Source organism: Arvicanthis niloticus, chromosome 1 (assembly GCF_011762505.2).
Source record: "Arvicanthis niloticus isolate mArvNil1 chromosome 1, mArvNil1.pat.X, whole genome shotgun sequence".
NCBI lineage: Eukaryota > Metazoa > Chordata > Mammalia > Rodentia > Muridae > Arvicanthis > Arvicanthis niloticus.
In genome coordinates, this window is record NC_047658.1 from 143,154,930 (window position 1) to 143,182,804 (window position 27,875).

At 39.7% G+C, this 27,875-nt stretch overlaps 1 protein-coding gene across 4 annotated transcripts in view; it reads left to right on the plus strand.

The window, feature by feature from the left end:
• The window catches only part of Pcgf5 (polycomb group ring finger 5), a 95,775-nt gene extending 77,060 nt beyond the window's left edge, over positions 1-18,715 (plus strand). For 2 of the 4 annotated variants that reach the window (XM_034510987.2, XM_076919590.1), the window contains exons 4-9: positions 259-314; positions 420-479; positions 3,000-3,148; positions 6,075-6,173; positions 7,859-7,948; positions 17,894-18,715. In XM_034510987.2, coding sequence (XP_034366878.1) covers positions 259-314; positions 420-479; positions 3,000-3,148; positions 6,075-6,173; positions 7,859-7,948; positions 17,894-17,941 — 502 coding nt within the window. In that variant the 3' untranslated portion in view covers positions 17,942-18,715. Of the gene's footprint in view, positions 1-258; positions 315-419; positions 480-2,999; positions 3,149-6,074; positions 6,174-7,858; positions 7,949-13,594; positions 13,655-17,893 lie in introns of all 4 variants that reach the window. The other 2 variants (XM_034510972.2, XM_034510997.2) reach the window with 2 other exon arrangements.
• Positions 18,716-27,875: the final 9,160 nt, after the last annotated feature.

Consider the following 27,875-nt stretch of genomic DNA (forward strand, 5'->3'; position numbering starts at 1 on the left):
CTTAAGCAAGGGAAGGACGGGAAAGGCTGCGAGTGTGCATCTACAGAAGGCTGGGGACTTTGGGACTATTTTTCCCCATTATTGTATCACCAGAGGAAGACTTGTAGAAGTACGTGTGCTCTGTGCAGGCAACAGTGGTATAGTGAATACACTAACATCATCTGCCTGTGTTTCATAATATGTGTAAAAAATCTAGACCTGTTTGCATATTGGGTTTTGATATCTTCATTGTTTATTCCAACTGCCTAACCCCTGAAGGCTGGACAACACATTGGAGGAAATTATATTTAAGCTGGTGCCTGGGCTACGAGAACGTAAGTTCCCTTTGGGTTCTACAAACTTCTTGTTTGTTGTGTTTTGTATTTCCATTAAAGATTGCATGTTCCTATAGTTTTTATATTTTTTTTCCTTGAAATTAGAAGAACTTCAGCGTGAGTTGGAATTTTGGAAGAAAAATAAACCTCAAGAAAATGGGCAAGGTAACTCTATGTGTTTCTGACAGCTTCTCTCATTGTTCTGGTTTTTGTTATGTTGGTAGAGTAAAGTCTTTCCATGCTCACAGTTTTCCTGTGCAAGACTCATGCAACCCTACATGAGATTTTATCTATATCTGTGCAGAACTGCATGACTCCTCTTGAAAGTAATTGGACAGAGGAAATTGGACTTTGGGAAGAAAAGGAAAGAACAAACTGAATAGATAGTAATAGCAGTAGTTTCAGAACAGAAAGAAGTCTGAAGTAAGAAACAATCCTGGTGTGCACCTCGATTATGCGAGCATTTCAATTTTCCTTCCTTCTAACGGCACTTTAATAGGAGACAGAAGTGCATTGTGGCTGAGAGCCAAGTCAGGATGTGTTGCTCTCACACTCTGAAGGGAACACAGGTGGATGCCAATGGCTCAGGCTTAGGTCAGATCTGTCAGCAAGTGTCTCTGTGTACTCATCAAGAGGTTCCCATCACCAGGCCCAGTGTCCAGGTTTCTACCCGGGGACCCAGGTAATAATTAGTCATTTCAGCAGGGCTGGGAGGGAGGGAGGGAGGGAGACAGACATAGAGTGGGGAGAAAAAAGGGAGGAAAGAGAGAGAAAGCTCAAGTGCACATTGAGTAAAATGCTTAGCTCAAAAGCACAAGGACCTGAGTTTGATCCCCAGAAGTCACATAAAAAAGTGAGATATGGGCCAGCAAGATGCTCAGGGAGTAGAAGTGTTTGCAGACTCTTTGGTCCCACAGTCCCTCAAGATGACAAAAGAAAACTGACATCAGAGATTTGTCCTCTGACATTCACATGTGTACCTGCACACAGTTTTTATGTAAGCACTGGGAAGGCAGAGATAGGTTGATCTCTGGGGCATGCTGGACATATGTGCATATGTGAACTTAGTCTTTTAGACTTGATTTCTTTCATAAAGTCATGGAATTCTCATAAAGTCTCATAAAATCATTTAAGATGGATGAGGAAGTGCTGGGTCTCCTTTTTCTCATGTATATTGAGGATTAGTAGACTTGACTCATAGAAGGAAAAGCTTTTCATTGATCTAGGTGTTTGGTTCATAAAAGACAGTGTCTGTCCATGGGTTCTGTGTAAATGAGGGTGAGGAAAGGAGCCATTTGCCCACTTCTGTTAGGTATAGTGTAAGGCTTTCACTGTCTTGAACAAGGACTAGCCTTTGATTGGTAGGGGAACTTTATAATGGACGCCTTGGCTAGCTGATTGTCATATTTGGCTTAAGTAGATAGATTTCATGTGGAAACAGTCCTGAAGCTTACAGTCACATATTTCATTTACCCTTCATCCTATACTTTCCCTTTTTACCTTTTCCATAATGATGAGGATGGTAACTCTTTGTATTTGTTACTGTCTCATTTCTGTGTCAAAATACTTGACAAGAAGCAAACAGGAGGGGATGGAAAGGGAAGGAGAAAGGAAATCGATTACTCTGGCTGACAGTTCAGGGGCACTGCCATGGCAGGGAAGGCATGGGAGCAAGAGCAAGAGCCTCAATCACATTGAATCCATTGTCACAGAGACCAGGAAGTGGAGCTGAGCCATAAAACCTCAAGACCCACTCCCAGTGACCCACTTCCTCCAGCAAGGCTCTACCTCGTAAAGTCTTGTAACCTCCCAAACAGCACCACCATTGAAACCGGGGGTGGGGGGGTGGGGGTCCTGTTCAGTTTCCATGCCTTTAATTGTTATTGTTACCTCAGACTAAGCACACTGCATATCTAACACGTTGTTCAAGGTATTCCATAAATGCATCAATAAATATAGTTGTATTCATGTAACCTTTTAAATGAATTTTGTTATATGAAGTATATTCAAAATTTTTTAATGGAATTTTTAACATATTAAGTGGCTACAAAGCATTTTTTTAAAATCTAATTATTTTTCCTGTAGTTGGTTTTATAAATAATTTGAAATTCTGAGAACTTAGGATGCCAACTTGTTTTTAATTTGAACACATCTGTTATTGAATTAGGAAGAAGTTTGTATCCTATTTGCCTTCTAAAGTAGCCTAACCACTAATTGCGGTTTTTGTGACCAAATATAATTAATCCAAAATCTTTCTTAATCCAGAATCTTAGACTGTGCATTAACAATAGTGAGAAGATGGCTCTTTCTTTTCCCACAGTTACACCGAACCCATGTACAGGCACGGACTTTTATAAACCAAACGCCTAGCTCAATGAAACTCACCCCAAATTAAAGACCAAATCCAAAATACTTTGAAAGGATAAAATAGGAAAAAGAAGATACAATTCATAAACCAGGATATACAAAATGTCTATATAAGCCTAGAAATCTTACACTTTTTAAAATTTCTAATGGCCTTTGATTAATATTCCATCGTTGAGTTTGTTGGAGGGTTTCAAAAAGTATTGATATTTTTAGTCTTTAGAGAAGTTATGAAATATTTTAGGTTATTGTTTTGGGGAGTGCCATATTGTTGCTTGACTTTAAACTTTGGGTTACGTGAGTCTTGCTTCAATTATATAGATGACATTTCGAAGGTTGACAAATCTAAAGCAGATGAAGAAGGTGATGAAAACCAAGATGACAAGGACTATCATAGAAGTGACCCACAAATTGCTATCTGTCTGGACTGTTTACGAAATAATGGGCAGTCAGGGGACAATGTAGTGAAGGTGAGTGGGCAGAAGTCATTTCTTTCGCCGTTTTTTGTTTGTTAATGTAATGCAATTGAATATCATTCTCTAAAATTCCAAATCTGGGAATAACCAAACCCTTGATTTCCAAGTACCTTCGCCACCCACCCTAGCCATCCCAGGCCAATGCCACCATCTAGTGGCTAATTTTTAAAATGCAGCAGCCAAACCTGATTATTCTATTTAAGCAATGTCTCCAACCTTTTTATTAATTATCTTTAAATTTATTCTTTTTAAAGGTTAGTTTTATTTTATATGTGTAGGTGGTCTAGCTGCATGTATCCCTGTGCATCATGTGTATGCCTGATGCCAGCAGAAACCAGCAGAGAGTGTTGGAACAGGTGGTTGTGAGCCGCACTGTGGGTGCTGGGAATCAAATCTGAGTCTCTCTGGAAGAGCGCTGGTGCTTTTACCACTGAGACATCTCTCCAGTCCTAACCTAAATCATATTCTGCAGTCTTCTAATTTTGTTTAAAGTCTGAGGGTGTTAGTTTTCTCTGTACTTTGTTTTATGCACAAGTTTATATTTATTTTTTGTTTCTAATTTTCTTCATCTGTGCTAATCTATAGGCCTTTTGGGTTGAATTTCTTGGTAATTACTAATAATGGTACTTTATATTGGGGAATTAAAAACAAATAATTTTAGCTTCGATTTTCATTTTATCAGCATCTTGCAGAAATGAATATATTTGAGCATAGTAAGCAAATGAATTCATTATGTGGTAATGATATAATTAGTAAGAAAAGACCTGTCCTCTGAAACACATGAGCAGTTGCTAGGTGGGGCGTAGGAAAATGAAGTAACTGCTAGATGCTCATATGTAAAGGATTTCTTTGGAGGACAAGAAAAATTTTGGAATTGGATATTGTAATTGTTGAACAACTTTATAAAAACTACTAAATTGTTCATTTTAGACAGTGACTATGGTATTATATTTCAGTTTAATAAGTTAAAATTGTGCTTGTCAATTACTCTGATTGGTAAAAATTAAATCATAACACTAAATACAAAACTAAAGAATCATTGAGTTGTATCCTGGAACTGCAGGTCCCTCTGAGCTTACAAGAGAGACCACTGCAGATTTTGTATTTGATCTTTTAACTCTTCAGAACCAGAGGAAAACAGGATCGGGCTTTTATTTTATCCTCTGACAACTCTTGATCACTTCTGCCTCTCAAGTTGTGAGTTTGGGCGCCTCAGACACGCACTTTCACATCGTGGCCTCAGGCAAGCAGCTTAGGAAGGAGACATTTCTGAATTCTATAGCTTCTGACTTGGACAACAGGGCAGAGGCAGGGTATTGTGCTGTGGGAAGGGAAGGTAACATTCTGAAAGCCAAAGTCTTTTTTCCATACATTATTTCTTCAGATATGCAGATATACTAGACAGCTGAGTAAGGTAGGGTTAGATACAGACTCCCCCAGCCAGCCCTTGTGAGCCCCTGGTGTGCACCACAGTACTTCCATTTTCCATGTCATAATGAAAAGAAGCTCTGCTCCTACCTCCTCTCCACAGTCCTGTCTTCTGTCTAGCCCCCATCTGTCATCGCCCTCTGTCTAGCCAGCTGTATAGTAGTTCTCAGGTGCACACAGCCAGGAAGCAGAGCAAATTTCATTTGGTTTTATTATAAAGTATTCTGGGAGAAAGTGTTCATTTTTATATTCTAAGTATTTTCAAATCAACTTTTACATAATACAGATTGGAATTTTGTTAGATTTGTGTCAGACTATTGAATTATGAATTCTAGAAACACTCTTTTGTAGTGTCCTGAAAATGTTCCCTTAACTATTTTGACAACTCTGAATTATTAATAACTTGTGGAAGGCTGTGCAGGTCAGGGGGTGGGGAGGAGCTCTGTTCAAGCTTGAAGAGTGAATCATGGGACTAGAGAGATGGCTCAGAGCTTAAAAGCACTAACTTCCCAGAGGTCCTGAGTTCAATTCCCAGCAACCACATGGGGCTCAAAACCATCTATAATGAGATCTGGTGCCCTCTTCTGGTGTGCAGGCATACATGCATACAGAATATTATATACATAATAAATAAATCTTTTTAAAAAGTGAATCAGAAGCACTGTCTTTATGTAAAACAAGAGACACATCAAGGCATACAGAACTTAGTACAGTGACATGCAGTAACCTGTCCCTGGGGAATGCTTTTTCCTCAGCCCAGAGCCCACACTGCACAGCTTGCAAGTGCTAAGGTGGGCTGTAGTTGTGGATGGAGCAGATGCCTTTCTGCAGTGCCCAGAGCTCTCCCAAGTCTTATGTCACACTGCTACTATCTCTGAAGTCATTTATAGGTTCTCCATCATCCTTAACAAGTGCTTCTCCTGCTTTCAGAAGTAACATCATTTAATAAAATATTGATATTTTGTGTCCTTTTACTTAACTCTGCTTTCTTTATAGGAAAAAAAAAAAACATGTTAGAGAAAAGCAGATTTCTTGACAGGGTTTTGCTAAGTCGCACACTAGAATGACATTCTTGAAGAATGTCGTGTAAATAATAAGTGTAATTAAGTACATTTTTACTTATGAGAATTGAAAGGTTTTGTTTTACATTTAGAAAATACTCTATATAGTGAAAATGATGGTTGGCTTTGGTTTGATTTAGTTGGTTTGAATTTGGTTTGGTTTAGTTGGTTTGAATTTGGTTTAGTTTAGTTTATTTGGGGTGGGTTTGCCTTCATTTAGTTGGTTTGAGGTGGGTTTGCCTTAGTTTATTTGGTTTGGGGTGGTCTACTGAGACTGTCTTCACTTTGCAACCGAGGCAGAACCAAACTCAGGTTCTGCCTCCTCCTTCTGAATATTGGGAATACAAGTATATGCCTCCATGCCTGGAAGAACTGAAGGTCTTAGTAAAAAACAAATGAGAGTCTTTAACTTGTCAATTTGTTTCCTTTAGGGTCTCATGAAAAAATTCATTCGCTGTTCTACACGAGTTACTGTCGGAACTATTAAAAAGTTTCTAAGCTTAAAACTAAAACTTCCAAGTTCTTATGAGGTAAGTAAAATCAAATCTAATTGTGATTTTGATGATTCTGATTTGTAGCAAAATTCTAGCAAAAGAAGTAAAATAAGAATATATTTAAGCTAACTTTTATAGAAAATGTTTATTTTCATGTTTAAAATTAATTTTTAGAATGTAAAATTTATGTAACGTTTTGTAACAGGATATCCCATGTTCACATTGATGCATTTGTAACTAAAGGAGATATTTTTAAAAATTTGTTTTAATACTCAGGAAATACATCTAGCTAAGTGAGTTCTTTGTTTTTTACAATGTCAATATGCTTTAAGATGTGTCACTTCTTAAATGTTCGTTTTAATGTATAATGGATTTATATATTTATCCAGTGAGTTTGAGTTGCTTTCCCACCTGCTCCCTCTTGTCACCCCCTCTGGTTGGAATCCTTCTCAGTGCTTCTACCTTTAAACCTTTTCTTGTTTGTCATCCACTGAGTTTAGTAAGGGCTTCTTACCTGAGCCTGAATAAGAGATTATTTACTGGATCAAGGACTGCTTAACTTGACCTCAGCACCTCTTCCCCCAAACAGCCATTAATTGCTAATAGTCATCCAGCCTTTGATGGGGCCTCATGGACCCTCTCCCAGCTATGATGAAATTTTATTCTGCCCAGCCTTGTGCAAGTCTTGCATGGATAACTGCAGCTGCAGGAAGTGCATTAGTGTGGTGACTATGTCACATCCAGGCAATTTCTTTTTGCCGCCCACCGCCCGGCGTCCTCTGGTTCTTAAAGTCTTTCTGTCTACTTTTCTGTGATGTCCCCTGAGCCTTGGAAGATACAGCACAAATCTCAAGTGGCAAACAGGAGATGGATCCAAAGTATGGGCAGACTTCCATTTGCCCAGTGGTAAGCTGGAGCAATCGTCAAAGTACAGGCACACTCTGGAGATATGAGAGTCTATGTCTAGATAGATACAGATGTATTTAACACTCACTTTCCCCTCCACCCCTGAAATAAAATCTGAACCGGTTTCTTTTACTAGAAACTAGAGGACTGATTTATAGGGATCTTTGGTACAGCATTCTTTATGTATGCTTTGTTGCATTAGTGAACCACAGACAAAGTTTTTATGGCCTTTTGAAGCTTTTTTTTTTTTTTTGTTTGTTTGTTTGTTTGTTTCCTAAAGCCTAGAACAAAAGGGAGACTTTGCAGTACAGTTTATTTTGACATTTCATACAAGTATCCACGAGCACATGCGAGAAGCCAGCTAGCCCTGAACACATAGATCTGTGCCATAGTTCTAATGCCCTATTTCTTTGATCCCAAACTAAGGAGAAAGTAAAACTCTTTTTCATCTTGAACTTCAGAGGATTCTGAGATGTGGATTTAGAATGAGCTTCCTACACTTTCCTTCTCATTCAGTAAGAGTGGTCCCACATACGTCTAAAACCTGTAGTTGTAGAAACATGAATCAGGATAGTTAGCATTGCATTTATAAATTGTGCATTAACTTGAGATGCAGTTGTGTGGTACAAGATAAGTGCTATTTCGTGTTACATCTGAACTTCTGACAGTCTGTGACAAAATGGGTTTAATAAAAATATTCAGTTTTCTTATAAAATTGGTACTTTTCTATTGGATCTTTTAAAATTTGAAAATGTATAAAAATGTATAAGTTCAAATTTTCTCTGCATTAATATATTTTAATTATTTTTTTAAAGTTGGATGTGCTGTGCAATGGTGAAATTATGGGAAAGGATCATACTATGGAATTCATCTATATGACAAGATGGCGACTAAGAGGAGAAAATGTAAATCACTTTTATATTTACCTATGTGTATATTTAGTTATGGTTTATTATATAATTCAGATTGAACAATATTATTTAGGAGCATTAAAAAATTAGAAGCATTAGTTTGGGAAAGAGAAGAAACGAGCTCCTTTTTATTCTCTAGCACTTAAAAATCTACCCAAGTACAAGACCAATATCTGTGTTAACTATTTTGAAGGTGAGTTTCTAAGTCCAGCGGTAAGCATGTCCAGGATTCTGCTAGCCTGAGAGCAGAGGAGACGTGTGTACTTCAGGCTTAGTGTCTGCTACAGTCTGAAAATGGGAGTGGGGTCAGGAGATGCCATGCCGCCTGGAGAGTGGACAGCACCCACAGGGGTGCAGTAGGGGGGAGGACTGTTGGGTCAGGGAGGGATTGCATGATCCATCACTAAAAGGGTAATGTCAGGCTTGAGGGAAAGGGACATAGTGAGGGAGTCTCTGCTGCCATAAGTAGATTACTCTGCCTTAGGCTTTAGTGATGAGGGAGAAAATGTTTACAGGAGAAAACCTAAGATCAATACCCCCCCCCAAAAAAAAGGAATGTTAAATGTCTTTGCTTGAGTTAACTCTTAAGGGTTTTTTCTGTTTTTTGTTCTTTGTTTTTCGAGACAGGGTTTCTCTGTATAGCCCTGGCTGTCCTGTAGACCAGGCTGGCCTCGAACTCAGAAATACACCTACCTCTGCCTCCCAAGTGCTGGGATTAAAGGCATGCGCCACCACTCCCTGGCTTGGGTTAACTCTTAAGCTTAAGTCTACCTGAGCCAGGAATATTAGGAAGTTTGGGGCACCCTGTATACTGTGGTACAAGCCCATCTGGGAGTCAGAAGCACTGTGGTAATGCTACCAGCGTCTGTCTCCTGGTGCGCTTAGTGATAAATGCATGGAAGGCTGATTCCAGAGCTGTGGTAGTTAGCACTCATGCTCACCTAGAAGTTTAATGCTTGTAGTCAGTATATCATACATTAAACACTGATGTTTCTACCAGGTTTATCATATTTTCTTATGAAAATGTTAATTAATTATGAAATACATAACGTTGAGTTGTTACCTCACACAATTTGTTGAGTTGTTACCTCACACATTGTCTGTAGAATTTACAGATAACGAGGGTTGTCACGCTTCAGTAGTTCAGAGTATATTAATGTCCCATATAAGTAACATCTGTTGAACTGTTGGAAAACCTCCCAAAAGCCTCATGCTATATGGTGGCTAAGATATTTGTCTGTTTTTCAGAAGAAAATGTGATGATATAATAATAGTAAAACATCTGAGTTCTTAAATCAGAGGGGTTTTGTTGTTTTCCTATCTGGGTTTTTACATGGATAAAAATCTTCTCTTTGAGACACAGTACTCTAGCAACAAGCAAAAATATCTCAAGACCCAGGAGGGAAAATTACATTCTAGTGTCAATCACTTGCTAGTTGTGTGTCCTTGAAAAAAAAAAAAAAGAGAATGCGTGAGACTACATTTGGGTTCATCTTTTTTTTTTTAAATATAATTGTATTGCATAATAAAGTGCCTTGTTTATAGGCATTAAGGGCTATGTGTGTACGTACTGCCTTTATTTAACTTTTAAGCCTGAAATGTTTCATATGCCAGGTGCACACTCCAAAGGGTAAGTCTGCAGTTAGAAAGCAGATACTCTAATTCTACAGAAATAGTTTTGCAGTAAATGTAATTTTGTCTTTCTTTGCTAGTTCAGTGGGCATGTGAATGATGGACTCCTCATTTGTGGATAGACCAGCCTAAAGGTTTAAGATCATTCACTGGAAGCCTTCCCCCAGGGCACTGCCACGAGTGCTCCCCTGAACGCTAGCTACCCATGGTGTTCATTTGCATGGTCTGGATGGGGGAGTGTTTTAAAGGAAGATTTTAGTAATTAGCCCAAGCTGGGCTGGGCTCACTGTAGCACTGGCTAGCCTGAGACTAATATTCTCCTGCCTCTGCCTCATTAGAGGTATGGGCCAAGAAGCTTGATATTGCCAATTATTTTAATGTCAAAGCATGAAAGAGGTGATTTGTATAAGCTTTCTACTAACAGATTGCTAATTAAATCAGTCTTTATGCAGTTACATTTCTGAAGTTTCAGGTTTTAGGTTGAGATATACTTGTATTAAAGTTTTTTAAGATGGGCCTGAAGGTGGCTTATACTTCTCTAATCCTGTTTTTTTGCTAGTGTTCCCTGTCTGTAGCTTTGGGTTAGTCACCCCACCCACACCAGAGGGAGGCTAGGATGCCTACAGAGTCACTACGCTACTGCTGGTGTTGCTAACTCCTTATCCTTGAGATGGTCTCAGCTTGCTCCCACTCTGATAGTTACTGTATGTTCTCTTACTTGCTTCTAGTACTCTGTTACAGTCAGCATTATAGATGCATAAGTATATACATATATCTGTGGATGTTTCTGGACATGCTTTTTAACAGGTATTATTCTGAACTGTACATAATGCAACTTTTATAAAACTCCTGTGTAAAACCTTTCTTTCAATTGTCCATTTTCTTTGAAGTCCTAATATGTCTTCTATAAGGCCAATAGTTGGGCCTTCTAAATTGCTTTATAATGTATATTTGTATCAATGAGACAAAAAGTCTATTTTTAAATCACGTTGCATTGCTTCACCTTTCTCTCAGATGGGCTTCTGAATTAGTCTCTGATGGGTGCTGGGCTGTATTTCTGGGTTGCTTTGGCTGTACTTGGCAGCTTTGCAGATTTTTATTCTCATCAGTGTTGTAAGATGTCGGCTTATGAATCCTGCACTCAAGTCTGTGACTCTGAGTAGTTTCCATTACTTCCACCATGGAAGAATGGCAGTCCTGAATCTCCATCTGAGTCCATGGCCTCAGGCAAGGGCATTCCATGTGTGTGTCCCTCCCTCTTGCTGTTTGCCGGTCTTGGGGAAGAAAGTTTCTGTCTACTTCTGCAGTGCTGGAGTATCCCTCTGCACCAGCCAGCTTCTGTGGAAACGCTGCCCTTTTCCCAGGTCACTCCCCCTTAAACAAGGCGTCGCTTCTGCCCGTTCTAGACCTTGTCTCCATCATGATAAAATATTTTTAAATCTTTATCCTTATGAATTAAAGCAAACACATGGTCACACAGCTGCTGTACATTTTTGTAGTTCATAACAGTGTTTTGCTTGAAGATTGCTATACTGAATGTTGAAGTAGATCTGTTGTTCACGAGTAGTGGAAATATTAAACAGTAGTAATTCTTAAGTCTTAGTGCAGATACAAATGATCTAGGGATGGTGACAAAGTACAGTTGTACTCAGTTGGCTTGGGGCAGGCCTTGACTCATTTCTGAAACGCTCCATTCCTGTGTGAACACTTCTGATGTTTAAGGTTTTGGAAGATGTGATCTGTGACCAGGTTTCTTCAGTGACTTCTAAAAGTTCAGAGTGTGGAACTGATTCATGTTTCAGTCAGTGAGTAACTCAGTCATCTGATGTTAAGTCAGTCTAATATCTCTTCATAATGCCAAGCCAGTGGGCCTAGAAGTTTTCTGAGACATAGATGGAATCATATATACTGCTAACAACTTTGTTCTCATTTGGTAATATATATTATAAAAAGCAATTACATTTTAAAGTTATTATTCTTTTTAGTATATTGGTACAATTCAGTTTGTGTGGCTAGCATAATTTAATTAGCTATTTTGGTGGTCATTGAGGTTGTGTTTAATCTTTAACATTGCAAGCAGTCCTGTATCTATTCCAAGGCGTGGACTTTGCAGATGCACAGCATATCCAATGCCTAGATTGCTGGCTTTACAATGGACTGTTTTACACTGTGAGAGGTAGTCAATTGTCCTCAAAAAAAGGTTCATACTTTATAGTCATACCACACAAGAGGGCCCATTTTCTGACTTCTTGACATTTGTATTAACAATATAATATCTGTGTGTGTTCATATTCATTACCCTATTAATAATGAGTTTGTCTTTTCTTGTTGACTTCTAGAAAGTGCTCGTGTGTTCTGAACACTGCCATCTTGCTATATATGCTGTAGCTTTTTTTTCCCTCCCACCTGTGTTCTGCCTCCCTTTATTTTTCTTGTTTTGGGAATCCTTAAAATTGTGATAGTACTGTGTAGGAAAAATTAGCAAGGATTAGTATATAGCTAGAGTACTTAGCAGAATGTCTAACCTGACAAATGTAAGAAAGTACCAGTGTCTGTTAAACTGCATTGGGACCACAGTCCACTCACTCGCCCTTAGCACACTTAGCACACTGCTGTGAGCAGCTTTCTGCTCAGCCTCAGCCTTGTTCCCTGCCAGCCATGGTCTTCCTGCCCACCTCCTTATGGGTAGGTCAGATACCCTCAAGTCTAGTCTAGTCTGCCTTTTCCCGGTGCTCCTCGCTGCTTCCACCTCTTCCTCCAGCCTCAGCCACACTCCAGCACCCTTCTTGCCTCTCATTGCTTGATTTACAACCTCTGGCAGTCTTAGGGAAGCAAACAAACACATGTGTTTTGACTGGTACCAAAGAAACTAATAGAAAAAATTAATGAAATCACTTCTTTCCATCTTAAATCTGTATCTTTGTTAAATAATTTTTACAGATTGCATAATCAGACAAAGTGTGGCAGGTTAGAGCTTGGGGCTGCGTCTGAGTCAGTAAAGGACATCAGTGCTAGGCTGTCTGAGAGCATGGTGATGAACACTGTGCAAAATCAAGGACCAGCTTCCTGAGAGAAAACTCGTGAAGATTGGTAGCCGTCTAAAGTAGACCCTTAAAAAGTCTCCTTTGGGAAGTTAAAATTTTCCTGACTAATTGGTTTTGAGATTTTTTTTTAAACTGTTCTATCTGCATGTATGCCTGTGTACCAGAAGAGGGCATCAGAGCCCAGTGTAGATGGTTGTGAGCCACCATGTGGTTGCTTGGAATTGAATGCAGGAACTCTGAAGAGCAGTCAATGCTCTTAGCCATCTCTCCAGTCCTTCAATTTATATTTTTATGTATTTAATTTTTCACCTATTTATACATTTATTTTTTCCATTTGGAAGAGTATGCAGTGTTAAATATATGAATAACTTAAAGTATAAGTTGTATAGCTATTAAGACTGCAAACATGAGTATCAAACAGACTCAAGAAGCTCAGTAGTGCTATTAAAACAGGCGTGGAGACTTAAGAATCTAGCCTGACCAGTATGAGGTAAAAGAGCAGTGGATCAGTCCTTTAGGTTAATGAAGTTCTGCATCCACTCAGTGCTCTGATCTTAAATAACTCTCCTGTCAGAGTAGATGAATGGGAAAAACTGATCTGAGGAACAAGTAGGAGGAAGATGGTGCCTCCTCTGTACTGAGAGGAGAAAGATGATGAGACCTTCTATACAAAAAGATGAGGATTCCTCAGAAACTAGCATTCGGAAAAGAAATGAAAGGTAGGATACCATCTTGGTAGTTTTAGAATATTAAAAACAAAAAAATCTTCATAGATAAATGCTAAAGTTACTTAACACTAAAATTTACCAGTCACCAAGTTATTAAATATTTCCCCTCTAAAAAACCCTACCATTCCTTAGTGTTTATTTAAATTACTCATGTTGGCACTTCCATTTGAGTTAAACTACTTTAAATGTGTCCCGTTGTGGATGCCTCTTATCTGATGGGTTCATCTCCTCCGCAGTTTTGCTGTCTGAACTGTTCAGCCTCGCAAGTCTGCTCTCAGGATGGCACTTTGTACCAGGTAAGAGGCACTCATGACGGGACATAGGCCATCACAGTGCCCTATGCTGGCCACTCCCATTCCAAACTCAAGTTCTCAGACATGTCACTTTATAAAAACAATTTTTAAAATCTTTTAAACTTAAATAACAAAAGTTCCCCATTATTTTAGTTCTCCCAAGTTAACCATTTTACTGAACTAAAAATAAGATTATGTCTTATTATTTATGAATCCAGAATTTTAAATACTTATTCACTTTAGCCCTTGAGACGTCGCTAATCTTTAGCCTTGAGATGAAATGTCAACTTGAATTACTCTAAATGGGAGGTATCAAGCTGGCATCTGTGCCCGGCCAGCCCCAGCTGCTCCTCTGGGACACGGGAGTGACTGTGAGATCACTTAGTAACACAGGGAGCTTCGACTTGTGTCTAAGGAAGGCTTGTCTAATAAGAACACATTTTAGAAATGTGGAAAATGGGCTAGAGAGATGACTCTGCAGTCAAAAACTACTGTTCGAGTCCCAGCACCCACATCAGGTGGCTCCTAACTGCCTGTAACTCCAGTTCCAGGGCCCCACAGACACCCCACTAATGTGCGCATGCCCACACATGTTTAAAAATAAATATTTTTTTAAAAAATAACAGTCTGATGCAGTGTAGTAAAGCATTACTTTATTACTAAGTCCAGAGATAATATACCCAGTCTTAATCTCATAAATAAGTCATAGTAATTTCTAAAAAGTAATCTTTTTCCCAATAATTAAAATTACCCATCTACTTTCTAGTAGTAACTAATAAAATTCAGTATTCCAGTTTCCAGGTTAAGACAAATTAGTTTACATTATGTCTTAAAAGAATACTATAAAATTCTAATAACCAAAAATTCTAATGAGCGGGCTGGAGAGATGGCTCAGTGGTTAAGACCACTACTACTATGGGGAAAGGGGATGGCATCTGAAATGTAAATAAAATATCCAATAATAATTTAAAAAAAAAAAAAAAAAAAAAGAACACTACTACTCTTCCAGAAGTATTGAGTTCAATTCCTAGCAATCACATGGTGACTCTCAACCATCTGTAATGGGATCCGATACCCTCTTCTGGTGTGTCTGAGAATAGCAACAGTGTACTCATATACATAAAATAAATCTTTTTTAAAAAGAGTTAAAAGATTAAGACAGTATGTTGTAGCAAATATAACCTTAAATTTCTAAAAAAAGAAAATTCTAATGAGCAGTGTATCTGGAATGTTGCTTAGTCTTTTGATTACTACTGGATAGGGGAAATCTCAGTTCATCATTAAGATATGAACTTTTTGATGCATACTGTTTAAGTCCTACCTCCTTGGGAATGGAGTAACATAACATACATCTAGACAGGCAAAGAGAAAGGAAGGAAGGTGCTCTCCTTTCATTGTGCAGAGGAGGGTGAGGGCTGAGCAAATGGTTTAGTTGACTTAGTGATAAATTACAGTGAGGACCTTGTGCGTAGCTGTAACCCAGGATACATGGGCTTCCACTTTTTGTCTTTGTGTTGATGTCTGTTTACTGAGAGGTGAAGTTGTTCTTTAGCTCTGATCCTTAGTCATGAAGGACACTAGAATAAGACAAGTCTGCAACTGTACCCTCACTTCCTTTTCATTCTTCAACACTTTATTGTGGATAACAATATTGTAAGAATGTTAAAATTAAAGTTCTCCCCAAATCATTTCCCCATGGGAGCATCACTATGTCAGGAAAAGGTGACAAGAGGATTTATTAGACAGCTGGCATGAGGGGCAAGAGTGGTGGAGCAGCATTAAGTGTGTGTTCTTCCTGCAGAGGACCCGAGTCCAGTCCTAGCATCCTCATCAGGTGGCAGCATGGCATGGACACCCTCTTCTGGACAATGTGGGCACCTGTACTCACATGTCCACAAGCCCACACACAGGCGCGCGCGCGCACACACACATACACACACACACACACACACACAATTTTAAAATTAAAATCTTTTTTAAAAAACTAGAACCAAATTTCACTTTGAATATTTATACAAAAATATTAAATAACATACTAAATAATGTACTGAAAGATCATACCAAAAGGGAAATGTACCTGGTAGGATTTTTTATCAGAAATATAAGAATGATATAATATTGTAGGGGAGACAGACAGATAACAAACTAGTATTTTGTATGAAATTCTCTAAAATAAAAACACTATATATTGAAAAGGCATTTGATAAAATCTAGTGTTGGTACTAACTTTTCTACTAGCTTCTTAATTTGACATTTTAAAATTAAAAACTGAAGCAATTACCTAAAAGATCCTTTACCTAGATTTACCAATTAATATTTCACATTTTCTGTCTCCTCATTGTCTGTTTGTATGCATCTTAGTTTACTTTAAATAAATTGTTAAAAATAAATCATATAATGACAAGTGATCACTAATTTTTTAGTCAGTATATGTTTCCTCAGAACAAAGACCTATGTATGTATATCCAGAATTCTGTTTTCACAAAGTCTTTAGCATCTTAAAGAAATGTCAGACTCTGCAGTTTTAAATTATGAAGTTAAATGTACCTTTCCATACTTTTACAAGATTTTATTTAACCTAACAAAGTTAGCTAAACTGTTGTTAATCAGGAAGTAGGTGCTGCGGGTCAGTCAGATTTTCAGTGAGTAACAAATGAGACAGGATCACTGCAGCCCGCCTGCCCTTGACAGTGCATCTCGGAGCTAAGAGCTCCAATGGGTCAGTGCTCCAAGGGTTGAGGCAGAAAGGCTCCTTAACAAATACTGTTGAGCATGTTCAATATACATGGGGCACTCTTCTACCCTGAGGCTATGGAAGTAACATCGAACACAGCTTTTTTTCCTCAGAACTTGATATGCAAAAAACAAGGGAATTTTGGTGTCAAAAGGAAACTTAAAGTAGATAAATATAGTTTAGTTGGCTGGGTAGATGTCTTAGATGGTAATGTGCTTGTTCTGTAGGCATGAGAACCTGTATTCAATCCCAGAACCCATTTTTTAAAAAAGCTGGGCAGGTGTATATTTTATCCATGCTGGAGGCAGAGACAGGTGGATTCCTGAGGCTAGCTCCAGGTGAATGGGAATTCCTGTCTCAAAAATTAAAATGGACCATTCCAGAGGGGAGACACACACACACACACACACACACACACACACACACACACTGGGGAGGGGACAAGAGGAAAGGGACATGTACAACTGCAGCCCCCAAAGTCTGACTGGGCTTCAGACTTGCAAGTCTGAGACTTCTGTGCTTGCCCATTGGGTCCTCAGTGGCACCTTTTTAGTCTTCAGGTGACAATGAGGCCTAGTGTATTTTTCCCCACTCTCCTGTCCTAGCCGGAAGTTAGTACGTAGCAGCATCACGTCTTCTCAGTGTGTGACATGCATATGAGTGCTGAGAGTGTGTCTCAGGACTGGAGAATCTCAGTCTTTCTAATTAAAGAATATGTTCTCTGTACTGAAGGTTTCATACCCACCTACCCAGAGACAGGGAACATTGGTCAGTGGCCATCTCCACATTTTCTTGATCCCTTGATAGTTCGATCATTGGATTTCACTTTAAAAGTGGGAACATGTAGATTTTAGGACAGGAAAACTGTTGGTTCTATAGCCTGCTTTCTGATTATTTAGTTCTCTGGTAGTGAAGGTGAAGTTAAAGCAGATGGAGGAGTGTGGTGCCCACCTCCATGTGCAGGAGGCTCTTTCCTCCCTAGAGCTGTGGTAGGTGACTGGGTGCCAGAGGTGTTCTACATAGAAGAACACCAAGGCAATGGGAAGCTCTTGATTACGTCATGCGCTGACTGTGACACTGAATCCATATTGAAAGGAGGCAGTCGTCATTTCATGCAACCTCAGGTACATGTTTTAGTGCTTTTAAAGAGCATCTTAAACACTACAGGAAAGAATCAAATGTGTGAACAGGGTGTGGGAACTCCAGTTTCACTGACGTGCAGAATAAGACCTCTTACTCAGCCCCACAAAGCCGCTGGAGGCATGCAGTGTGTAGTCAGTCCTCCTTAGGCCCTTTCCAGGAAGGGAGGGGAGGGTAAGGACAGGAAGGAAGGGAGAGCTGTACTGGTAGTAGTTTGAATCTTGAATGACAACTTACATTTTAACTTTTGTAATCACTATTATCAGAGAATATTATAAATCTCCAATTCTTTAAGGCTTTCTGTAGAAATCATTGTTTTCATGTAAACACATATATATTCTTACTCATACCTTTGTTTTCTTTTACAGTCATACCCGATGGTATTGCAGTATCGACCGCGAATTGATTTTGGGTAGGCCCAGGCCCAGGCTGCACTGAATGAATCCTGCACTATTTGTTTACTCGTCGACAGATTGCACAGTGAATGATGTGTGGACTTGAGAGACACAATCTGATTTTCAGCATGCACATAAGGCCATTGTCTGTCTCTAAGTTGTCAGTGTCCTTCATGTTCTGTCTATTAGGAGCGATCCAAGTGCCCTTCTGCTACTGACCATCTGCATAAGATATCCGTGCCGTCTCAGTGTGCAAGGCTCGGCTGAAGTGAGTTAGGTATCCAGCCGTGACTCTGCTTTCTCAGTGTTTTGCTTGCCTGTTGCAAGATTGTTCTAATGTTAATTACACTAGTAAAATGGCTCAATCCTTGTGGTGTTGCAGTTTTCACATACTTAATACTTTTATTCTTACTAAAATAGAGTACTGTACAAGAACCTAGTATAATTATATCTTGAAATTATTTTGTATAAGAATATATTTAGAAAAGTGGTTTCTGAGCCACTGTCCTATTCTTGGTAAACTTTTACGTAAAAAAGAATAAACAACCAAAAAAAAAAAAAACAAAACCAAAATGCCAGCTTATTCTTGAGTGTGCAAGTCTTTTGTGAAGAATTCCAGTTATTTTTTGACCAGAGCACATTGCAATTATGGATGTCCTAAATATCTGGGTAGTCTGCCATTGCACGGGAAATCGTGTTAGGCCTTCATGTTGAAACATATGTGACTTGGACAACTGAAGTTTATAATGTTGGCAGCTGATCATTTTGACTTCTAATAAAATCAATGTGTAAGTACATTAGCGTCTGTTACTGTCTTAGGCAAGTGAGTGCTGTCTAGCCAATGTCATGTGTACGTCATTGTATCATTGATGCCATTTTATGAAAGCATTGCTTTTTAAGTTGGCCTTAGTTGTGTATTGTGGAATGCAGAGGTGATTTTAAATACTAGGATTTTTAGATCACATTCACCCTTTTATGGATTTCCAAACAATCTCAGATTTTTAGCTGCATATCACATTTCCAAACCATATGCACAAAACAAAATAAACACCATGTAGTAGATAAATATACTAACCAAAATTAGTGGTTTGGAAATACTGTTATTTTAAATACTGTAGCAACCAAGGGAGATAGGGTTATTGTTTTGACTGAGTGCATTAAAGATGAGTGGATTAGAAGTCAGAATTATGCTGATGTCCTTGATGTTGCAGTTGGGTTAAGTCTTCCATTCATTTTGAAATTAGCTGGCAAGTCAAACTTTAGATCTTCAGTCTAAAAACATAGTTGTTTCAAAACAGAAAAAGAAAACTGGAATGTGTCTGGTTGCTTAGAAACAAGCTAAGTCCTGAAAAGGAAGAGGGGAATTAGGACAAATGGCATGCTTTACACATCAGATAGGAGGGAGCATCGTGTGATCCACAGGTCATTGTCACACCGTGAACACAGGTGCTCGTGCTCTCCAGGAACTGTTTCACAGGTTAATGCCTTCCGAATTCCAGAGCCCGTCATAGAAGTGAACCTTGTACAGCTCTGAGAAACAAACTGCAGCTCCATCTTGGTTATTTCATAATATGAAAGACTGGAAATCTATTATTTTTTTTTTACATTTTTTCAAGTCAAAAAGTTTGTATTAAAGTTGTTGCATTAGAAGGCCACAGCAATTCCTTAACTTCATCTTGTTGGATTGGGTGTTTCTGGAAGAACTCATGAGCGGGATTTAAAAGACATTTAATTTACTCTAAAGTGTAGCTGAGACTATAATACTTGACCAAAAAACTGAATTTATTATCTAACTACAGAAATTATTTTACTGTTTTGCAAAACCTAATTCCTAGTTATCCATAAGAAAAATGTAAAGATCTTACAATTCATCACATTTAGATAAGTGTGTTTTCCATATGAAGGTTAATTTTAATTAAGTCAAAATCAGTTTTGAAAGCCACATGCTAAGAGTTGGCTATTTGGCTACTCAATCAAAATTTAAGGCCATGGGTGAATTTTATGTACAAGGTCTCTTTAAATTTTGCTTGTTGCCTGATCACATGTAGTGACTATTTTCCAAGGAACATGTAGGAAACGGTAACCAGAATGCAGTTTTATAACAATTCCAAAAATGTTGTTGCACTGACATTTTTACTGAGATGCAGTAGACTATGTGCCAAAGCATAGCGTTAAGGACGTCTGGCGTTGTAAGGGAATAGGAGTAATGTGTTGCCAGTGGGATCAGGCTTCTTTAGCCATCCTCGTCTGGTGTAGTGTGCAGAACTTTCTTGTCTGGTGTGACATGCACTGAACTCCACTCAGTTACCCTTGTCAGGAACCCACAAACAGGCACTGTAGCCAGCATTACATATACAGGGTTGCTAACAACCCCCAACCCCCTGAGTTTAAATAATCTCCAGGAATAACTGTCTGAATGTATAAATGCAAGAGTAAGTCAAAGTTATTCTTCAGCCTGTTGTTCCTTAAGCAATAAACTAAAGAACTCTACTCCAGAAAAGATTTTGTTACCTGTTTTACCTGCCTTAAAAGTCAGACAGAAAAGGGCCATGGAATCTTGGGTATAAAGAATGCCTGTGGTTGATAAGAATCCCTTTAAACTGCAGTAATGACATCTCTTGATAGATAAAAATGTCCCTTTCTCTTAGAAATAAACTAAAAGCACACTGATGAGATTATATTAAGTCTGAGGGTTGGGTGACTAGAATTATGGTTTTTGACAGCTTTTAAATATTCTTTATTCATTAGGCATATGCCCATACTAATATGCCACATTGTACAAATGTAGTGACTTAGCACAAATATTAATTTAAACTGAGTCCTTACAAAAAAAAACAAAGTGTGTTATTTAATATTGTGAACTGTTAAGCTTTACTGACTATATAAATGAAAGTGCCTCATTGCTGAAGTGCATTTCTGTTTTAAGTTTCCTGTATAAGTCTTCAGTTATCTGTACCTGTCTCATAAATGGTTTCATATTGAAATAGGCACTTACAAGCTAAAATAATCTTTTTTAAAAAGAGTTTTGTAGGAATATAGGTATCACCAAAGACATTTTACTGTTAGTAACCATGATAGAGACAGTTTGGACAGTCCAGAAGATGGAAACTGTTACATTGTATCCTGATTGTAAATAGGCAATAGTAACCTTGAGTGGTTACTAAACTATTACCAATGAAGACACTGCAGTGAGTTTTCTTGGTGGAACGTGTGTCTTGCTGCAGTGGGCATGTTTCCCTTCAGATCCGTTCACTGGTTTGGTTTTTGTTCATTTTCAGGTAGGTCTTAGAAAATCCTCAAATATGAGAAAAACAATGCAAATATCCTCCCCATGAAAAATGGGAGAAATACAAACTTATAAAAGAAAAATTGAAATTGAGATTTTAAATTTTAAAAAGCCTTTTATTTTTTGGAGGTGGTGTGAAGGAAATTCTGCCGGCTTAGCTCCAGTGAAGACAAGTCCTGACAGGCCTGCCTGTGTGGACCACTGTACAACAATCGGCTGGGTTTACAGATCATAGAAGTGCTGACAAGCCTGTGTAGAACACAGTACATTCTACTGTTTTACAGAAGTCCTTGTGTTGGTTTTAAAAGTGAAACTCTAAGGGCCTGTGATTTTCTCTTAAGTGTTTCTCAGCAGTCACTTCATTGTTACTAAACTTAGCCATGTGGCCAGGTTTTCACAAAATGGAGCACTGAAAAATATCCCAGTGTGCCATTCTTTGTTTTGGGTTGGCAGTCTGCTTTGCACTGCGCTGAGATTAAAATCAGCCTGAGGTATGCCTCTGCAGAGTTGACAAACAATCCCAACTGTCCTGTGTATGCAAGCACTGTACAACTGAGCCTCATCCCTCAGCCATTCCTCTGATTGGGTAGGAATTCTCTAGAAAACTAAGCTTTATACCAGTAGAATATTGGTATGAATTTGCCAAAACTTCTTTTCTGGATTAGAATCACAAAAACTTGAAACGTGACTACCATTGTTTCCAGCATGTGACTCCTGGAGAGCATAAAGGACATGTGTGCTAGGTCTGGTTCATGACACATGGAATAGTTGTCAAATGCACTACAGACTTAGACACAAAGATTATAGCTTCAAAGACCAGAATCACCAGTTGTCTGGATTTACTTGATATGCTTTGCTCAGTGTGTTTTAATTAAAAAAAAAAAACATGAAATTAAGATAAAAAACAAAATGTCTTTACACAGTAGGGACCTTATTGTTTTATGTTAGTGTTTCTCATGTCATTGGAAAGTCCTTCTCTTCTTGGAATATGATTTTCACAAGTAACACGTTTCCTGGCCATCGTATTTTCTAGTAGGACTAAAATGTTTGGGCATTTTTTCAGAAAATAATAAAAAGTTACACTTCAAAATAATCACTGTAAATTCTCATGCAAATGTATCTATCCCCAGGCCATTCTTTCATGATACAAAACAGCAGTTTTCCAGAGAGATGTTAAATTCTAGGTCTAGTTTTCTTCTGTTTTGTAGCACTTGCTAGAAAAAGAACCAACTGTAGCACAAAGGAAGACTAACCATTCTGGGGGCATCTATACAAAGTCTAGTGTATTGACAGAAGTCGGAGCTGGAGCTCTTTGTACACATTCACGTCGTCGTTGGAGGTCAGCCTGGCTCTGTTGGAGGCCATTTTTCTTTTGCAGTCTTTTTCAGAATGGGGTTGGGGGCCTAAGTGTCCTTATGAAGCTGTGGTCCAGGACAAGAGCGTGGGGGTGGGAGGGTATGTGTTCCTTCACTTTCCTGTGTCTGGCAACTCAACAGCGATCATTTCTTAGAATAGCCCTCACGGTTATTAAGTGTAGCACAGAATATATTGTAAAGTTACGTTGCTAATTTTATTTTGAAATATGAACTATTTTAAGCTTTTTGTCAAAAGTGGTTAACATCTTAATACAAATAAAAACCTTTTTGTGGTTGTAAGATTTAGCTTATGAATCATTCAAATTGAAGTGAAAGAATTACCAGGTCATTGTTAATGACTTAGTCTATTAAGAATCTATGTATTTTTGTAAAGGAAAAGCACTCATAGGTATTTAATCAGTACAAGGTCTATGTCTGTTTTGCCGGAAGAAAATGCTGCTTAGAGATTCTCTTTAAATATTTTTTTTTATTTTTGTGCTCATGTATTTTCTGTTGATCTTCTGAATGTTCTGTACAAAATGGTATGACTGTACTGTTGAGCTCAATACTTTTTTTTTTAACTCTGGGCTTAGCTGTGTATATTTGACCATGTTGAAAATAGTATCTTTGTTATTAAATTTTTGATTGCATATTTATTGTTGGCCTGTTAATGTTTACTTGATGTAGACCACGACCTCTGTTAAAAAGGTTTTAGTGCCATTTCCAAAGCCAGTTTTATTGAGATTAGAAATAAGACTTTAGATTAGTGTTACAGAGCTTTTCTGAAGATGAGTCTGCCCCTTTACTAATACTTAGGTGTCTACACACACACACACACACACACACACACACACACACACACACACACCAAATTATTCAAACCCAGGGGATCTTTAGAAAAAGTAATTATGCATCAAAGAGTCTCAAAACATTTGAAAGACTTCCTCTGCCAGTTAGAGAACTTGGCTTTGAGTTTTCCTGGGCTAGTTTCTTGGGTGGGTGGTTGGCTAGCTAGCTACCTGGTTGGTTGGAGGCAATTTTTTTTTTAATGTCTTAAAAGCAATGCTTAATGACCTAAGGGTTCTAATAGCTGGTGACACAAAGCTTGACTTGTATTTAGGGATTATACCTAACGTTTACCTTCCTTTGTCTGGTGACAACGCAAGGCTTACAAAAAGATAAGGATGACAATGGCAGCGAATGTTAAAATGGTTCTTGTGTGCTGTTGAAGTCTCTCATGTGTTAGCTCATTTTCGTTCTGGTAGAGCCCTCTGAGATATGTTCTGTGTCTGACTGAGGAACAGTGGGACTTGTGCTCAGTTGCCAATATTCAAGCCAGAGGATTCAGGCCTATGTGGTCTGACCTCCAGAGTCATTAGGGCCGACCTTTAGCTGTGTTTCGATGCACACTGCATGCCACTTGTTTCAGAGAATCATGTCCAACAAACACAAAGTAAGTTAGGATACAATGAGAGAAACTATCCTGTTCTTTCAAGCTACCCTCATTGGGAAGATCCACTGTTGGTATCCAGAGCCAGCTTGGTAAACCTGCTGCAAACTCAGGAATGCCACACGTAGGTGACATCTGTTGCCATGACAACCCTGCATACCTTCTTAGAGCCCACTCCTCATACTTACCCGAGAACAGCCTACATCACAGCCTTTTAAGGCAAACTTCTCTCCACCTTCAACCCTTTTCCCTTGTCTTTCTCTCCTCTTTGTCCCTGTTCTTTCCTAACAAAACCTCTGCCACGTGGAGCTGCTTTGGCCTGGTGTGGTCTATCCTGAGGCAAGCCGCCTTTACAACACAGCACCCCGCTCTTTGTACCAGGCTCTGCTTTTACAGGCCAGTTGGGGTTTCTCCTATTTCTTCAGACATCAAGCTCCTCCTTATAAGCCTGTCTTTCCTGCACAACCCTACACATTGTTTCAGCTCTTCCTCTCCCAGGTCTTCACCCTATAAAGAAGTCTTCAGATAGTGGCCTGTACCTCTTAACGGAACTTACTCCGCCCCAAACTCATAGCTCCAATTCACCTTACAACATAGTGAGAACAACTTGGCCTTGCTTCTCCCAAAGCCACAAACTTCCCTTAGAGTCCCGTCCCATCTCTCAGAACCCCACTTTTTATCCTGCTCACCCTGCAAACATCTATCCTGAACAAACCCCAGCCCATCCTCAAAGCCTCTGTGGAGATGACAGGGCCCTGCATCTACAACATCCTGCCTGAGCAAAGCTTGTTTCTTCCTTGAAGAAGATGGTTCTCATGAAGCCTGCTGTAACACTCTGCTGATCCTACAAGCCAGGCTCCTCTTTCCCACACTCTGTTACCTCACAAAATAACATAGCCCTCCTATAACGCCCTGCTTTTCTCCCTGATCTGTTCCTTCTTAAGTTGCCCTTTTCCACTGGGAAACCCACCTGTCTCCAGAAACCCTCATCCTTGTGAAGAGAAGACCCTGCTGTCTGCAGCCCTCACCCCAAGTCTTTGCTTCTCTACATCTATGCTTCAAGTAGCCCCTCCACACAAAGCTCAGTCCTCATACTGAGCCCTGCTCCGCACAAATGCTGGCCTTCCTGAGAAGTCATGCTCCTGGCTGAGCTGTGGGATCTGAAGGCCACTACCTGCCACCTCTTCTGGAGCAAACCAGGAGACAAAGGTAAATGCGAGTGAGTTTGTCCATGATTTGGGGCCAGAACTGGGAAGAGAAACTTTCTTAGTTTGTGTTAGCTACAGTAGTGTTTCCGCTTAGAGAAAAGATGTGAATAAAAAAGCCAGGAAATAAGTACATGTGCATTTAGTCATGTGTGAAGTCAGAACTGTCTATCCCGAAGGCTTCCAACATGTGCCCAGGCTGTAAGCTCACCTTGTCTGTGGGGCTTCCTGAACTTTTCTTCAGGTTGAAATTTTATAAAACCATACATTTTAAAGTTATACTTTGTCTACCCTTATGAAACTGCTGTCCCTTCTTCAAAGCCTCTGTGCTCCATATAATACCTGTCCTCATGTCTCTGTTCCTCCTATCCTCTACCTGACTTGCACAGAGTCTACAAAATCCCATGGCTCCTGTATGTCCTCCTAGGAAGCCCTGCTCACATGCATGGCCCAGGCCCGTCCTTACAAGCTCTGCTCGCTATACAAACCATGGCTGCTTCCTAGAAAGCCTTTGGTCCTTCTAGCAAGTTCTCACCTGCTACAAACTCCTGTACTTTCTACAAAGTTCTGCTCTTCATGAGCCCTGCCTCTCATGAGATCCAGTCCTCCACCAAAGCCTTGCCTCTCTAACTCCCCACCAAGCTCTGTTTCTCCCTACATGCCCCTGATCCTGTTGAAATACCTGGGCCTGAAGAAGCATGCCTGCAGCGACAACCACTTAGAAGCGTGAGGCAGAATGACTGATTGAGCCAGGAGTTTGAGACCAACATGGACAAACCCTGAATGAAAGAAAAAGACTAAAAACCTCTCTCCTCCCTAGAAGTCACTGCTTTTCCTACAAATCCCTGCACCTACTTACACTGCCCTGTTTCTCCTACAGCACAGCTTGTGTCCTGCCAAGCACACTTGGCCACACTTTGTCTTCCTCCCATAGCACCTCCCTCAAAACCACTGATTGCTTTTCAGTAGATTACGAGCCTAGACAGGTGTTGTTCATGTGACATATAGAACTGGTGTGCCATAACCGGAAGTAAGCAGTAGTGAGTGACGCTGATTTCAGGGTGAATAATGCCCACAGGAGTCTTCAGCACTGTCTGTTTGGCTCTTTTTTCTGACGTGGGCTCCATCTCTACTTGAGAATTTCTATGTGGTCTGTATGAAAGGTGCATGTGAGCATCTCTTCAGTTCCTTTAGGATATGATTTCTGTAAGTGGAGTGGAGGCAGGATCTGCCTTCCTGCTCCCACTGTTCTCCAAGCAGAAAGAGGGGGCTGGAAAGATGGCTCAGCCCTTAAAAACATGTGTTGCTCTTGCAGAGGACACAGGTATGATTTCCAGCACACACATGGCAGCTCATGGACTCCCATTTCTCCACTTCTAGCTGATCCAGGGCCCTCTTCTGACCATTCCAGCACCAGGAATGCCACGATGCACACTCCTAGTGGAGTACTCCAGCCTAGAAGACACAAAAGGGTTCAGGCAATGTCAGTGAGACCCAAGATGAATCAAAGTGTGGATGGAGGGAGGAGATTTCTTTGACAGCTCACAGGAACCACCAAAACCACAGTCATCACAAATACCACCTCCACACCACCCCCATCAAAATTGTCACCACAACTACCACCATCATACCACTCTGAACACTACCATCATCACACCAAGCCCCATCACCATCCCCTCCAGCCACCATCACCTCCACCACCATCACTATAACCATCACATCCACCACATCACCATTACCATGTTACTACTGTAACCATTTCCGACATCATTACAGCTATTATCACTACCACCATCATCCCAACCACCGCTATCAAACACCTCCATCACCATTTTCATTACTGCTACCTCTATCATGATCACTATACCACAACACCATGCAAATCATCTCCAGTGTAATCTAATTTACTAGGCTCCAGGTAAAGATTTAGATAGGAGGTAGGGAAGATTCAGACCAAGAAGGTGGGAAGGTGACATGAAACCTGAAAGGGGCAGCTACAGACACAGCCACATTACTGCTTTGGGAAGCCTGGAGGGGCAGGGAGCTGGGTTCTACATGAAGAAGATGGAAGAGAAGATCTTACAAAGCCTTCTCTAGCCTTGTCCAGAACCTGGTGTCCAGAGATCCCCACAACACCAAGGGTGTGGGGAGCCGACAGAAGGCGGCTATCATCCTTTCAGCCATCTTGAGCCATATACCCTGACAAGAGACTTAATTACAATAGCCTACAACAGCTGAGCACACTCTGATAACATCTTGTTTTAGATACCCAGGATTTTCCCTTGGGTGTGTGAGACTTATAGGTGTGTGACTTAAGAGTGTGACTTAGAGATCAGATTTAGAGACAAGACCTAAGGGCATGATTAAAGGCGTGACTTAGAGGCGTGGCTTAGAAGTGAGACATATAAAAGTTGAAAGGCAGACAGAAGAGTAACAGAGAATCAGACACTTCAGAGAGTACAACTTAAAACTAGGAATTAGGTTAGAGAGTACAACTTAGAGTACAACTTGGAGGAAGAACTTGGAGTTAGTTATTAGACATTAGGCACTTAGCACTTGGAAGAAGTAACTTGGAATTTAGAGGCACTAGGCACTAGGGACTAGGAACCAGGGACTAGGAACTCAAGACTAGGGACTTGGAGAGAAGAAGAGAGACTGA